The sequence below is a fragment of the Cucurbita moschata genome, unplaced genomic scaffold (assembly GCF_002738365.1).
Source record: "Cucurbita moschata cultivar Rifu unplaced genomic scaffold, Cmos_1.0 Cmo_Scf00007, whole genome shotgun sequence".
Taxonomy (NCBI): domain Eukaryota; kingdom Viridiplantae; phylum Streptophyta; class Magnoliopsida; order Cucurbitales; family Cucurbitaceae; genus Cucurbita; species Cucurbita moschata.
The window spans coordinates 3,292,924-3,308,377 of NW_019268523.1; the positions used below are offsets into that span (position 1 = coordinate 3,292,924).

The window sequence follows — 15,454 nt, forward strand, 5'->3', positions numbered from 1 at the left end:
ATATATATATATATACACACTTTTTTAATTAAAAAAATTAAACTATTATTTAAGAATTTTTATCATCAGTTTTTAATTTTATTAAATTGTACCTTAAATGTAAATAAATATTATAAATTTTAACGCATATTTTGCATTGCAATTATTAGGATTTAAATAAATATAATATTAGGATTATTTTTCAAATTGAAATGAAAATAATTTGTGTAATTTTTTTAAAATAATATTTAAAAATTTTGATAAAATTTTGGAATATAATTCAAGTTTACTATATTTTTAGATTGGAAGAATATAGGCTTTCATAATATTCATAAAAACTAAATGGAGAATATTTCTTTTTTTTTTTTTTTTAAGTCAGAGTTAGAAAATAAAATTCCTATTTTTTAATTCCATCAAAATCGTTTTCTAAAATAAAATTGTTCTCTAAGAATGTCAAAGACTTAGAAGCATACATTATCTGGGCTAGCAAGGACCCAAATTTAGTTAGCTGACCTATTTGAGAGGAGAGTATCTATTGCCTAATCATGTTACGAGATTGGATATGATTGAAACCTCTCTATAATGGATGTGTTTTAAAACAGTGAGACTAACGACGATCTTAACGGACAAAAATGGATAATAACTGTGAACAATGGGCTATTGAGCATTACAAATGATATCGAAGTCAGATATTAGGTATTATGCCATCTAGAACATTGCACTACCTAAAGGGGTGTGGATTGTTAGATCTCACGATGCTTGGTTCCCAAGAGACGGGTTGTTAGATTCTACATCGATTAGAGAGAGAAATAACATTGGACTCTCAAGGGGTAAATTGTTAGATTCCACGACGTTCGTCTCCCAAAAGACGAATTGTTAGATCCAACATCTGTTAGAAAGAGAAACAAAATATTTTCATACTCAATAGATCAAAATAGACAATATCTATTAGTACTGAGTTTTGATTATTACGGTTGATATGCATTATAAAATTAGGTTAGGATTCCAAGTAGTTTCAAAATGGGGGCGGCGCCACCATTGAAAACCATGCTCACGGTTATCCTTTTCACCCAACAAATCAACTTAATTAAACACACGTATTTCTCGAAAAAAAAACAAATATAAATATTCTTTTTTTTTAGAAAAAAAAAGATAAAAACGAAAAAAGCTTGAACACACGCAGACCATCAACGCTTAAAAAGACATCTTGTGGGGTCCACCAAGTCTGTTGACTTTAGAACCATATTCCTACAGGACAAAAAGGTTACTTGGGCAACAAGTTAGACACGTGTAATTAATTTAAGGTTAAAATATCCAAATATTTATTTTAGATTGTTTTATTCTTGTTTATAAAATTTATTTATATAACAAACATTGTTTTAAAAAATATTCATAAATTTTAAAAATAATATTAATATCTTTAAAACTTTTTATATTAAAAAAGATTAAAGTTCTTATGTTATTAGGGTTCTGACAAAAATAAAGTTATTTTTTAACTTTTAAAAAAGTTTGAATTTTTATTTTATGTTTTAACTTTAATGAAAATTTAAAAATTCAAAAGTACTTGTAAAATAAAATATTATTGAATAAAAAAATTAAAAGTATTATTTAAATTTTTAGAAGTTTAAGAATATTTAAAAATACTAATTCATAAACATAAGACCATGCATTAAAAAAAATATTAAATAAATTAAACGAGTAAATTAATAGATTCCACTTTATTAGTTGTGAGAATTTAATTTAAAAATTTTGTCAAAATGAATTTTTTTTTAATTGGTCAAACATTATTAATGACTAATATTTATTAAAAAAAAAACATATAGCGATAGAGATGAATATGAGGTTCGAGGAAAGCCGGGAACACAGTAGAATGACGGCAGATAGTGATGAAAAATGGGTACGCTGACGTGTACCCCAAATCCACCGTTAAAAAAAGTGGGCTCAATATCCAATAAGCTACAAACGACATTCAACCCCGCGATTTATGGGAATTCCACGGCGATTTTTTAGTCAAACTAATAAAGTATTTCAATTATTATTTCCCATATTCTTCTTCATGGTCCATGGGCGGCTCGAGGTATTAACCGGCCAAATTTTATTCTCAATATTAATTAATTATATATAAATTTATAAACTAAAATTGAAAGGAAAAAAAAAACTATGGAAAATTATAAAATTTAAGAAATGAAATGATTAAATAAAAAGATTCTACAATTTATTTAATTAATGCTAATATTATATATATATATTAAAAAAAGAGAGAGAATATCGGCTGATTTTATTTTTTAATTAATAAAAAAATATAGATCACGCAAATTTTCCCTTGGTTGTGTGAGGCGAGTGATGGAATCTGCAGTGTTCTGCTGGCGCTTTAATCCAAAACAATGTGCGTAAGCGATGACAAAATCATCTGCATGCGTGTCCATTGGTCACGCATGCACTTCACGTCCTCATCCGCCACGTGTTTAAGGCGGCGCTTGTTTTCTCTCGTCGACAATCAAATGCATTATATACCACGTGTTTTTCCCCTTCTCTCTGCCACGTGTCCCTCTCCCGACTTCTATAAATAGCCATCCCATCTCTTGTATCCATGTTTGAACCGCCGACGAAGCTCATAACATTCACTCTAGACAAATAATTAACCGGACACCGGAGGAATCAGAGAGGTTTTTTTAGAGAATCAGAAAATGACGGCCGAGTTGACTCAGTTGCCGCCCGGTTTCCGGTTCCATCCGACCGATGAGGAGCTGGTTATGCACTATCTCTGCCGGAGATGTGCGTCGCAGCCGATTGCCGTTCCGATCATCGCTGAGATCGATCTCTATAAATTCAATCCTTGGGAACTTCCAGGTAACTGATTCGAAAATTTGGATGAGAAATTTATTCCGATCTTGATTGTTACCGTCGATTCATTTCTCCGGTTCGGTTTTACAGAACTGGCTTTGCACGGAGAGAAAGAGTGGTATTTCTTTTCTCCTAGAGACCGGAAATACCCGAACGGTTCGCGGCCGAACCGGGCTGCCGGTTCGGGTTATTGGAAGGCGACTGGAGCCGATAAGCCGATCGGACAACCAAAACCGGTTGGAATCAAGAAGGCGTTGGTGTTCTACGCCGGAAAAGCACCGAGAGGGGAGAAAACCAACTGGATTATGCACGAGTACCGGCTCGCTGGCGTGGACCGGTCGGCTCGCAACAAGAGCAGTCTTCGGGTAATTTTCGTCGAACAAATTTTTAGGGCTTTTTTTAAAATTTTTTTTTTCTCTATTAAAAAAAAAAATCTGAATCAACGGTTGTGATTTTGCAGCTTGACGATTGGGTTCTTTGCCGGATTTACAACAAGAAAGGCGTAATCGAGAAGCGACATCCGATCGCCGTCAATCAAAACACGGACGGCTTCGAAGATGAAGACAAGAAGCCGACGATTCTCGCCAATCAGTACGGCGGCGATGCATTTATGCCGGCAGCGACGGAGGCGGCGGCGTTGGTGAGCGATTACATACATTTCGAGACATCGGATTCAATACCGCGATTGAACACGGATTCGAGCTGTTCGGAGCATGTAGTGTCGCCGGAGTTCACGACGAGCGAAGTTCAGAGCGAGCCAAAATGGAAGGAAATGGAAAATGCCTTTAATTTTCGATATAATTACATTGATACCTCACTGGACCATGAATTCGCAACGCAGTTTCAGAGTGGGAATCAGATGTCGCCGCTACAGGATATGTTCATGTACCTGCAGAAACCCTTTTGAATTACCGCCGTCTGATTCTCATTTTTCAACATCCATCATAATGTCGTTCTTTGAATCTTAGAACTCACTGACAGTCGTTGATGTTCGCTCAATCCGACGGTCGCACGAGACTGGAGTCTGTGAGTGCGCCACGTATAGAGGAGAAAAATATAGAATACGGGGCCAGAGACTGGAGATATTTATTGTATAAAGGGGGGTCGATTGTGGGGTCCACTTGTGGATTTAGATCGGACGGGCGACGTTCAATCTGCCATTGCTCGTTACAATTGGCTGTATAATATACACCATATATAAATGAAATATGGCTGTGTAGCCCACCAAGTTGAACATTTAATTTATTTCCATTTATCATATTAAAATCTTGAATTAAATTATGGAGAATTTTTATTTAAATTTTTATTCATAAATTAGCTAATTTTTTCAATTAAACGTCACAAAAATAGGTGAAAAAAAGTCACTAAGTTCATCTTAAATTTTGTTTTTTAACCTTAAATTTAAATAATTTTAAAAACATAAATAATCATTAATTAATACATCCTTCTTATAGTTGTACAACGTTTGGTATAGTTTTAAAATACACGTTTTTAGTGTTGACGTTTTCAGATTAATAGTAAATAATTAATATTAATTAATATATACTTATCGTTTAAATTACACGTTTTTAGTGTTGATGATCTCAAATTATGATTTAAAAAATTCAAGATCTTAAATTTCAGAATTCAAACCTCTTAATGTCAATAATTGCTGCAAAACGAGAGAACCTTGAGATAATAATAATTCATAAAAAATAAAAAGCAAAAAAGTTACCTGCAAGGACCTGCTCCGTGTAAGGCACAGGATATCTCCGTTTAAAGAGGAAACGAGCGGTGGGGAAAAAGTCCCCTTTATTAGTTAAACAAGTCTGGAGACGGAGGGTGAGATCTTACATCAGTTGGAGACCGAGACGAATCATTCCTTATAAAGATGTAAGAATTTCTCCCTAGTAGACGTATATTAAAACCGTGAGGGGAAGCCTAGAAGGAAAAGTTCAAAGAGAACAATATCTACTAGTTGTAGACTTGGATTGTTACACGAAGATTATATACGGCATCCCCAACAAGCTCAAAAAGGACTATCTACTAGTCGTAGACTTGGACTGTTACACGAAGATTATATACTACATCCCCAACAAGCTCAAAGAAGATAATATCTACTAGTTGTAGACTTGGACTGGTACACGAAGATTATATACTGTATCCCCAACAAGCTCAAAGAGGACAATATCTACTAGTTGTAGACTTAGACTGTTACACGAAGATTATATACCGCATCCCCAACTTTATTCCTTTACGTCCCCGCCCCACACCCCACCCGACCCCATCTTTAGTAGAAGGCGCTATCCAACCAACTGATCCATGCTTATCTAGAAGCATACAATTCTTTCTTATTTTCAATGAAAGTTAAATAAACAATCGCCAACCCACAAGGAGAAGAAAAAAGTATTTTAAAGCTCAATAATGCAATAAACAAATTCAGCACGCATTAGGTGGTTGTGGACAAACTACTGTTAAAGATAAGCATGTGCCGAAATATTGGAAGTGAACCAGTCCAACAAGATCAAATAAATGCTTTAAATGTTATCTAACCTTTTCTTCAAGACTTTCAAAGCTCCAAATATTACATTTCCTTCCCATACAAAGAACATCAATGTCAGCATTTACTTTTAGCACCAAAAGCTGGAAGTCAAATGAAGAATATGTTCACATTCTCTACAGTTCATACCTAATCCATGCACACGGGCGCGACAGATGGTTGGTGAACAAAACGCCCTAACACGTTACAAAATCTCGCTTCACGAAAACTACTGTGCAGCAGCGACAAGTGCAGATCTAGCTCGGGTAAAAGATGAGATGAGCGATCCGAGTTGTAACTTGTCATTGCATCCGAAACTCATCCTGTACCTACAAATAGCACCCACTCAAACCGGTTAATTCAGTAACAGATTAAAAAACGTAACATGCATACAATTGATCAAGTTAAGAAATCTCATGAGCAAAAATATGGACTTCCGTAGCTTTATTTCCTTCATCATTGTAACGCCCAAACCCACCACTAGCAAATATTGTCCGCTTTAAGCTTTCCCTTTCGAGCTTCCCTTTAAAGTTTTTAAAACACGTCTGGAGAAGCCCGAAAGGGTAAGCCCAAAGAGGACAATATCTGCTAACGGTGGACTTAGGTTGTTACATTCATATTCGTTAAAAAGATGTCATGACAAGTCATTATCTCCAGGTCTTCGAAAACTTTAAAATCTAATAAATTCCATTGATAAGTGGGATAAATTCACTGTACAGTTGGGTGAGGTTACAGCTTACAAACAATGCAAGTATATGCTAATTAGCCAAGTCTTTTTCAACTAATGAGATCATTGATTCATGTTCAAAGCTTTGTTAGAAATAATTCCATGTGTTAGGCCCAGAAGTTGACCATGCTTTTTCAAACTGAAAAGATAAGATCAGAAGATAACACCAAATCATATGATAGAATGTCCTTCATGTTTATCCATAAAGAAAACTGCAGCATAATTCTATGATAGTGCACGTAAGGGGAATACAGCTGGAGAAGTGTTTTCAGCTTGAGAAAGAATGTTTTAGAAGTTGGATAGGAAACTAAGATTCCCTTGTCCTTTTCTACTTATATGTCAAAATCCTCGTTTAACTTACTAAGCTCTTCCTTATCCAAATGATGATGATAATAATAATAAACCAAAATTTTTAAATCTTCTGGTTTACTTATTGTCGAATATATGCATATGTTGAACATCGACATCAAAAAGTCGAGTATTTTTCAATGTTTGTTCAAGTTGACGACGGTGTCCATTATTTTGCAGATCATATATATTTTATTATAATAAAATAATAAAATTTAACGAGAAATTATACGAGTAGAAAGATCGATTCATACTCTATGTCAGCCAGATCATTAACCAACTGAACTCTGACATCCGATGGCATCTTGATCTTGAAAACAAACCTACATAAATTGAGCAGAGAGGAAAGTCAAGCACAACTCATCACTTAGAAATGATACAAAATAAGAAAAAGCACTCACAGAGTGACTTCTCTCACTATATCAACCAAAGCCAATCCTTTTCTGGTCTTTATTTCATATATTCCTGTAAACGAGATAGGTAGAAATAAATAAAACTGGCAAAACACATCAAAATAAATGGAAAGCTCCAAAGAAAACCAATTACGCTTAAAACTGTCAGAAAATGGTTCATTCAGCAGCCAAAAGGATATTTGCTCTATGTCTTTAGGCAATGGATTTCCTGTGCAGAGATAGACAGCTTCTTCGGTAATATGCTGGGAAGCCATATGCGTTGACTACGTAAAAAAGACAAAATTTCAAATAAGTCATCAGGTTCACAAAGTAACAACTAATGAATTAAATAACATGTGTAAATGTCATCTATTGATCTACGAGTTGTAACAGAATGTTGCACGAATGCATTGATTTTAAGGGTACACAATGGTCCAAATTCCAAAACATGCTGATTGCTGTGCAGAGGTTTAAGGCCTTTCTTATTCATAGTTTGATCATTTCTGATAGTACTAACAGAAAAAAAGAACTGAAACTGGTTAGTATGTATTTGAATTACTTTCTTTTTTTCTTTGTTGCTGAAATCACAGCTCAATCCTGTGAGACTTCAACACATGAAATATTGAGAATACTAGATAAAGTTAAACCCTTGAAACTTCCTGATATGAACTAAAACCACAAAAAAAAAAAAAATAAAAAAATAAAAAAATAAAAAAAAAAAAATCAAGAAGATGGAATGTAATAGCTCCCGTCCACTTTTAGCAGATACTATTCGCTTTGGGCTTTCCCTTTCAGGCTTCCCCGCGTCTCTATAAGGGTGAGCCCACATTGGTTGGAGAGGAGAACAAAACATTCATTATAAGGGTGTGAAAACCTCTTCCTAGCAGACAGCAAGGAGGCTGAGCCCCGAAGGGGGGGTGGATTGAGGGGCCCCACATCGATTGGAGAAGGGAACAAGTGCCAGCGAGGATGCTGGGCTCTGAGGGTGGATTGTGAGATCCCACATCAGTTGGGAAGGAGAACGAAGCATTTATTATAAGGGTATGGAAACCTCTTCCTAGCATACGCGTTTTAAAAACCTTGAGAGAGAGCGGTGGGCTTGGTCTGTTACATGAGATGACTTGAAGTTTTGGTTAAGCACTTGTAATAGTTATGGATTTTAGTTTTTTTGGTTGATTTATGTAATTTTGTTGACTTCAATTGTTGGCCTTCTTTTATAAGATCTAAGGCCCACTCCCCTCCCTCAGCTGTAAACATTACTTTGAGATGTTTTAGGTACATTTTTGTATGTTTTATTAGGTTAATATTGTTTATTTTAATTTAAACAAGTTAGAGTTCATGGTTGGCCATACATAAGCCAACTTATGTTCATTTGTAACCTAGAATAATGTTGAGTTGAGAGTTCTCTCCTCCTTTTAAGTGTCAAGAGTCTTCGGTACTTAGTTTAGTGTTGATTGCACAAATGCCTTAGAATTAATCAAGCTTGGTTAATCACCAAACTTGTGGAGTGATTGATAATTTGATTTGAACTAGCCTTCTTCCACGAGGTATTTGATCATCAACGATAAAGATCTTGCTTCCCTTTGAGTGGTATCCTGTGAGTAAAAAAGTTTTTAATTTAAGAGATGCTAATTTTTATTAGGGTTGCCAAGCAATATCTCTAGGGTTGTCCTCATCACTTGCTCCAAATTTTCAAGTAATGGGTCGTGTGTTCAAGAGGTGCTAGTTTTTACTAGGGTCGCTAAGCCATTACTCTAGGGTTGTCCTTATCCTCCAAATTTTCAAGTAGTGATTAACGTCTATCTCTGCAGTCCATGGACGTTATTAGTTAAGAAGGTAAGGGTGAAAAATAGAGCAGTGAAAAACCACTTTAACAGTGATTGTGTAAGAGGATAAGATAACAGTCTTAATCTTTAATAAAGAGGAACAAGTTGCCTACGTCTCATATTACGGACATGATGTGTTTTCCATTTATACCATATTTCTAAATTCTAGTAAAATTAAGTCATCAATATGTCAAATTGAACAAAGCTCAACTAGCATAAGGTGTATACCATCGATCTTAGGTCTGAGGTTCAAACCCTCACACCGCCATATTGAACTGAAAAAAAGAAAAAAAACAAAACCACCAAAGCCAGAGAACAATACTTAAATAAAAACACTTACCTGCAGAATATTTAAAGCCTTTCTCATATCACCAGTGCAAAGTCGAACAAGGGCAGCTAAGCCACTCTCAGTTACGTCCAACCTGATTACCATTCAGGTATAGAGCATTATACGTATGTTCAAGTGCCATGGCACAGAATAAATTCTAAAAAATTGAGTAAAACCGTTCAATAAACAACGTTCAAAAAATGCAAAGAATCCAGCTAATGTCGCCTCCGAAATCAACCAAGGTTCACTGAATTCCATGTTCTTTTTAAAAGTGAAATTTTATGGAAAGCAAAGATAGCATCGATGACAAGTTGGACAGAATGTCCAATAGAAACTTCAAGTGTAATAACCATTACATGTCCATTGAACAATAAGGATTTTAAAGAATCTACTTAAAATTTCCTTGGAAAACGGGATTTGAAGAGAGAGAAGTTGTGCATTCTACCCCGTTATTTACTAAGCTAAAATGATAGATTGAATAATATATCAGAATATAAAAAAAGGAAAATGCCATTAAACATCAATACACCATAGATGCCAAACCATCAGACTATTTATGCATGTATTGTATGGGAAACAAGGGAGCCTACGTACCTCTCAGCCTCAATAACATATCTGAGTCGTTCAGTGACATGAACGTTATCAAGGGGAGCAAATCGAAAACGGGTACACCTTGATTGTAACGCTGGAATAATCTTATTGACATGATTACAAATAAGAGCAAACCGTGTATTTTTTGTGTATTTCTCAATTACTGCATGAAGACAAATATCACAACAACAGGTTTAGGGAATGAAAGACGGAGAAAGAGATGAGAGTAGCAATGTATGAGAGAAACCTCGACGCAAAGCAAACTGTGCATCTTTCGTCATGGCATCTGCCTCGTCCAATAGTACCAATTTTACAGATGCTTTTGCCCTGCAAATTTAGATGTTACAAACTGCATAAAAATGGTGTATTACACATAAATTTTGTTGAGATATGTAGAAGACAATTTGTATCAATAAGCCATCAGCGTTGATAGACCATCATCTGCCAGATGTATTATACCACACCCCACCGCTAGTAGATATTGTCTTCTTTGAACTTTTCCTTTTGGGCATCCCTCAAGGTTTGTTAGGGAGAGGTTTCCAAAACCTTAAAAAGAATGCTAAATTCCTCTCTCCAACCGATGTGAGATCTCACAATCCACCCTCCTTAGGGGCCCAGTGTCCTCACTGGCACTCGTTCCACTCTCCAATCGATGTGGGATCTCACAATCCACTCCCCTTCGGAGCCCAGCGTCCTCGTTAGCACTCGTTCCCCTCTCCAATTGATATGGAATCTCACAATCCCATCCCCCTTCGGGGCTTAGCATCCTCGCTGAAACACTGCCCGGTTTATGGCTTTGATACCATTTGTAACAGCCCAAACCCATTGCTAGAAGATATTGTCCTCTTTGGGCTTTCCCTCAAGGATTTAAAATGCATTTGTTAGGGAGAGTTTTCCACAACCTTATAAAGAATGCTTCGTTCCCTTCTCCAACCGACGTTTATAGTTTAGCCTAACTGCCAAGGAAAGCAAGAGGGAAAGGAAATGATAAATAATTAATCATACCCAAATGAAAAGCTTTGGGTACTTGCAAAATCTTGAATCTGCTGTCTAACAACATCGATCCCTCTATCGTCTGATGCATTCAGCTCCAGTATCATGTTGTGGTAGTTTGTTCCATAAAGCTTGCGAGCAACCGCTAGAATGGTTGATGTCTTGCCAGTGCCAGGAGGGCCGTACAACAGGAGATGTGGCAGCCTATTCTCACTGGTCAGCTTGTCGACTAGTTAACATTCCACATAAAGGAAAGAAAACCAAGAGACAACAAAAATAAGAACGTGAAAATTGAAATAACAAATCATAGGTTATGCAAAATCGAGAAATTAATCGACAAACACATAAATTCCTTATCAAATGTCACTTATTTAAACTAGTCTTTCAACTACAAGCGAGTCCCTACTTTCAGATTGAGTATGAAATAGAAGGAAAGTAAAGACTAAACCACTGAAAGCCAGAACCCTAATGCGTCGAGCAGTCTATTTTATAGTATAGAAGTCGTACTGGTGTCTACAATGTCGCGGTGGGCAGCAACATCGGCGAGAGACTTGGGCCGGAACTTCTCGACCCAGGGTATCGCTTTACCGTCGGGTGCGTCTGCAGGACCGGCGACGTTTTTGCCCTCGACTGACTTTTCATCTTCGTTGTTGCCATTATCGTCGTCAATATCCATCACGGCGATTGCTTCCGACATCGATTAGCAATTTCGGAACTGGAACCAGACCAAAATGCTCAGAAATGTGGATTTTCGCTCAGCGTCGTGGTGGCTGCGCGATCGGAGACTTGAGGTGGACCGGCTGTGTTTTTTCCCACTCTTTTCAATTTCTTATTTATTTATTTATAATTATATGAATATGGCGCTAAACAGGTTCTGTGTAACCATTCGTCCCCGGGAAATGGATTTTAAAAACAAAGAAAATAAAATAGCATTTAATTATTTGCTCTAAATTTTAGCTAAATTAATAAAAATATTTTTTTATTATCTAAAAAATATTAATTAATATTTTATTAAAGAGTTAAAAAAATATAACATTAAAAAATTCAAATGGAACCAATTTTTTAATTATTTTATATGAGATAAATTTTGGGCCCCACACGTCATTAAATTTTGGCCCAGCCCATGAATCTGGTTATCGGCCCATATTTAGGCCCAAAAAGTACTGCAGCAGACTGGAAACCCTAATTTATACTTCATCTGCTTCCTTCTTATACCTTACTCCCATTGCCTTCGCGCCCAACCTTACCGCGCCGACTGCTAATCGGCTGCTGCCGTCACGGTGAGTATCTTTGCCCCATTGTTCTGTACTTCATGCTCGCCTCTTTCTCTCTAGATGTTTCATGATTTCTTTTGAAGGTTTAAGTTTAGAGTATGAGCGTTGTTCGCTGTTTCTGTCATTTTTTTTTTATAGGTTGCATCAGGAACCTTAGAAGTCTTCCTCGGGAAGGAACTCTCAACGCGTCAAAATGGGTAAAGAACATTTTTGAGTTTTCCTTAAATCTCTCTCTATGACCTTGTTTTTTTATTTATTAATCTTGGAGGTCTTCGTGGATAGGTATCTCTCGTGATTCTATGCACAAGAGGCGAGCCACTGGAGGCAAGAAGAAGGCTTGGAGGAAGAAGAGAAAGTAAGTATCTCCGCTCGTATTTATTTTAGTGCAATTTGATTGACCAGTTGTTTCCCCATTTCCCTAAATTAGTCGCTAACTGACGCACGAAAGATTTTGTGTTTTTCTTCATTTATTTGCTTCGTTTCTAGAACTCAATTGGAGTTTTGTAGGCTAACCTGGAACATTGATTAGTTTTTTTCTAGGATAGTTGTGATGTTTCTGGAATAGATTGGTCTTTTCCTTTCCTGTATAGATTTCAAGAAGCTTAACCCATATGCGTTTGGCATCTCAATTTCTCTGTTAGATTGATGTCTTTTTACTGAATAAATTACTAGTCGCGTATAGCTTGTTCACATTTGCATATTTAATGAACAGAGTAATTGTTTTTTTCTTATTGACGAAGCAATGGACCATCTCTTTCAATGTATTTGTTATCACGCAGTTCGTTCTATTCATTGTGGATGCTGATGCATCAGTAGAAATAAAACCTTACTTTCCATGTGTATGAGGTCTTGATACTGACACTGTAACAATTACGGATCATTTTCTTGTCGAGCAACGACACCACTTTCATTTGCCGTGTTTTGTTTTGGAAGTCCTAATGGTATTGTTTATTTGTAAAGGTATGAGCTCGGAAGGCAGCCTGCCAACACTAAGATATCCAGCGACAAGTCAATCAGGAGGATTAGAGTTCGTGGGGGTAATGTGAAGTGGCGTGCTTTTAGGCTCGACACTGGAAACTACTCATGGGGTAGTGAGGCTGTGACCAGGAAGACCCGTATTCTTGATGTGGTGTACAATGCATCAAACAATGAGCTTGTACGTACTCAAACTTTGGTGAAGAGTGCCATTGTTCAGGTTGATGCTGCACCGTTTAAGCAGTGGTATCTTCAGCACTATGGAGTGGATATTGGAAGGAAGAAGAAGACTGCAGCATCTGCTAAGAAGGAAGAGGTAGAGCAAGCTTTGTAGATTTTTCGAGTTTTAATGTGTACAAATAATGATAGGTTTGGAGGATAATGTTAACAGCCCTTAAAATTAGTACAAATAATGTAGAGCCCGATCCATAAGATAACTGGATTTTTATGGTCAACAGGAAGGTGATGCTGCTGCTGCTACTGAGGAGGCGAAGAAGAGTAACCATGTCCAGCGTAAGCTGGAGAAGCGTCAACAGGAGCGTAAGCTTGACCCACATATTGAAGAGCAATTCAGCAGTGGTCGTTTGATGGCTTGTATCTCTTCCAGACCAGGTCAATGTGGTCGAGCAGACGGGTATGCAGCGATTCATTTATCTTATTTTCAAACTTGTTTTAGCACACTCATAGAAGGAATTCTCAAGTGGGTTTTATGCTATTTTACAAATTCTTGGCAGATATATTTTGGAGGGCAAAGAGCTTGAATTCTACATGAAGAAGCTCCAAAGAAAGAAGGGAAAAGGTGCTGGTGCTGCTTAAACTCTGTCACTGAGATGTTTTCTAGCCGTATGTCCTTTTCTGTGATTCTATCTGCCCTTTTTCTTATGAAGACGATGAGTTATTGCAGCTAAAAGATGAAACAATTACGTATGAACTCCGATTTTGATGATATTAGTTGTTTGATTAGGCATTACTTTCTTTTAGCTCAAGGTTTGAATTTGGTCTAATTGAGTGATTGCATTTCAGAAGACTCAAAAAACAATCATTCATCTTTCTCTAACTAGTTGTCTTGACTTTATTTTTCTCAATTCTGATCTGTTTTAGCTCTTTTTTACGAATATTTCGCCGTCCTCGGAATATATACTGATGATCAATTTTTCTTTTTCTTAGTTCCAACAATTGGAAATTTTTTACGATTGTTCTTATTTATATTACATTTAAGAACTGTTCAACGATTGGGTTCTTAATGAAGGATGAATGTTTATTCTTAGAAGAACAAGAAAAATCAATGTTTTTAAGAAAATAATTGTGTTTATACCAATTTTTGAATGCTTAGGTTGTAAAACTGAGAATTAACCGAGTATGAGCTGTTTTATCGTCAAAATCACTACTATTGACTATCGGATGCTTTTCAGGTTAAGAACAGAGGCTAAACTCAAGCTTAAACACTATTTTAGTTGCTTTAAATTTTGGAACTAAAGCAGCTTAAATGGTTATATAATAACAAAAGATTAGTTTCAAAATTATCAAAGTATGTTTATAAAAGAAAATAGAAAATCGTATATTCAGAAGCTTAGATCTTAAATACCATTATGAGATCTTAACCGGTAGGAGAGTCGAGTAAGATGTGTTTGAGTAAACCCTTAGAGAACAATATTTGGGTGGGTTTAAATTGTTACTAATAGTATTAGAGCTAGACACTTGTTACTATTGATAATAGAGTTAGACACTGGACAGTGTGACGTTAGACTTTCAAATATGGACTATAAGATCCAACGTTGATTAGAGAGGGAACGAAAACAGATTATAAGATCCAACGTTGATTAGAGAGGGAACGAAAAACTTTCAAAGATGGAGTATAAAATCCCTCGTTGATTAAAGAGGGAACAAAAACTATTTTTAATAGAAGCGTTTTAAAATTTTGATGGAAAGCTCGAGAAGGAAAGCCAAAAACAAAAAAAAAAACCAAGGTGAACTCATATGTAACAAAAATGTTTTATAATCTAGTATAAAGTATATGACAAGCCTACAAATTTTGATGTTAGAATGCTTATAACTTGATATAAGCACATATTAAAAAAAAAAAAAAAAAAAACTTAATTTGATTTTTAAACTAAAATTTTATAAGTAATCGTTACAAAGAGCTGTTTATTATTATTATTTATTTCGATTACTATCGATTAATTTATTTTTACTAAGAAAACAGTGTTAATTTATAATTTTCTGAAAGCGTTACAGTAATTTATTAGTTGGCTAACTAATAGAACACATGACTACACATCACAAAACCTCGACATTTACAATATCCGATTAAATAACATTTTTCTTTGTATTAAATAAATAAAAAATAAAAAAAATCGGTTATGCGATTAATTAATGAAAATGGAAAGACAGTGACAAAGAAGAAAAAATAAAAAAGTGGAAAAAAAGGGAAGAAGAAACAAAGGCCATATTCCTGTCAGACGCTACGTTGCTGCAGGCGAATGCTGTGATTTTTAATTTTAAATTGCAAATTCTGTCTTTCGCGGTCTTTGTTTGGGGGTACGAGGTCTGAGGAGGCTATTTTGGACATTTCACATGATGCAAAGGACAATTTTTGTAATTCTATTTTACTATTTATAACTTTATAAATTTAATTAAATTTAGTTAATTGGAATTACTG

The 15,454-nt window shown here is 35.7% G+C and overlaps 3 protein-coding genes across 4 annotated transcripts; 2 read left to right on the top strand and 1 right to left on the bottom strand.

The window, feature by feature from the left end:
• The first annotated feature begins 2,539 nt into the window (after positions 1–2,539).
• Positions 2,540–4,072, top strand: LOC111445629 (NAC domain-containing protein 2-like). Its single transcript, XM_023084137.1, has 3 exons — positions 2,540–2,829; positions 2,914–3,188; positions 3,284–4,072. Exons 1-3 carry the CDS (start codon positions 2,667–2,669, stop codon positions 3,728–3,730), a joined length of 885 nt encoding a protein of 294 aa, XP_022939905.1. The 5' UTR covers positions 2,540–2,666; the 3' UTR covers positions 3,731–4,072.
• A 1,184-nt stretch (positions 4,073–5,256) lies between these two features.
• Positions 5,257–11,379, bottom strand: LOC111445586 (replication factor C subunit 3-like). 2 transcript variants are annotated; one of them, XR_002710879.1, is made up of 10 exons: positions 11,054–11,379; positions 10,559–10,775; positions 9,801–9,880; positions 9,557–9,716; positions 8,975–9,056; positions 6,963–7,092; positions 6,818–6,881; positions 6,671–6,739; positions 5,492–5,670; positions 5,260–5,395 (listed from the first exon to the last, which is right to left on the bottom strand). XR_002710879.1 is itself a non-coding variant. In XM_023084060.1 (9 exons), exons 1-9 carry the CDS (start codon positions 11,241–11,243, stop codon positions 5,571–5,573), a joined length of 1,092 nt encoding a protein of 363 aa, XP_022939828.1. In that variant the 5' UTR covers positions 11,244–11,379; the 3' UTR covers positions 5,257–5,570. The 2 variants fall into 2 exon arrangements, 1 of the variants encoding a protein (XP_022939828.1); XM_023084060.1 differs by having other exon boundaries at positions 5,257–5,670.
• Positions 11,380–11,720: 341 nt separating this feature from the next.
• Positions 11,721–13,880, top strand: LOC111445587 (40S ribosomal protein S8). The gene is made up of 6 exons (XM_023084061.1): positions 11,721–11,826; positions 11,959–12,017; positions 12,103–12,175; positions 12,781–13,111; positions 13,254–13,429; positions 13,530–13,880. Exons 2-6 carry the CDS (start codon positions 12,014–12,016, stop codon positions 13,609–13,611), a joined length of 666 nt encoding a protein of 221 aa, XP_022939829.1. The 5' UTR covers positions 11,721–11,826; positions 11,959–12,013; the 3' UTR covers positions 13,612–13,880.
• The last annotated feature ends 1,574 nt before the right edge of the window (positions 13,881–15,454 follow it).

Excerpts from the sequence above, each read along its gene's own strand:
- LOC111445587 (XM_023084061.1), top strand. Across the intron at positions 13,112-13,253 it reads CATCTGCTAAGAAGGAAGAG|GAAGGTGATGCTGCTGCTGC; the intron begins GTAGAGCAAGCT and ends TATGGTCAACAG. Across the intron at positions 13,430-13,529 it reads CAATGTGGTCGAGCAGACGG|ATATATTTTGGAGGGCAAAG; the intron begins GTATGCAGCGAT and ends AATTCTTGGCAG.
- LOC111445629 (XM_023084137.1), top strand. The coding sequence starts at position 2,667 with ATGACGGCCGAGTTGACTCAGTTGCCGCCCGGTTTCCGGTTCCATCCG. Across the intron at positions 2,830-2,913 it reads CAATCCTTGGGAACTTCCAG|AACTGGCTTTGCACGGAGAG; the intron begins GTAACTGATTCG and ends TCGGTTTTACAG. Across the intron at positions 3,189-3,283 it reads GCAACAAGAGCAGTCTTCGG|CTTGACGATTGGGTTCTTTG; the intron begins GTAATTTTCGTC and ends GTGATTTTGCAG.
- LOC111445586 (XM_023084060.1), bottom strand. The coding sequence starts at position 11,243 with ATGTCGGAAGCAATCGCCGTGATGGATATTGACGACGATAATGGCAAC. Across the intron at positions 10,776-11,053 it reads CCGCGACATTGTAGACACCA|TCGACAAGCTGACCAGTGAG; the intron begins GTACGACTTCTA and ends AATGTTAACTAG. Across the intron at positions 6,740-6,817 it reads ATAGTGAGAGAAGTCACTCT|GTTTGTTTTCAAGATCAAGA; the intron begins GTGAGTGCTTTT and ends CAATTTATGTAG.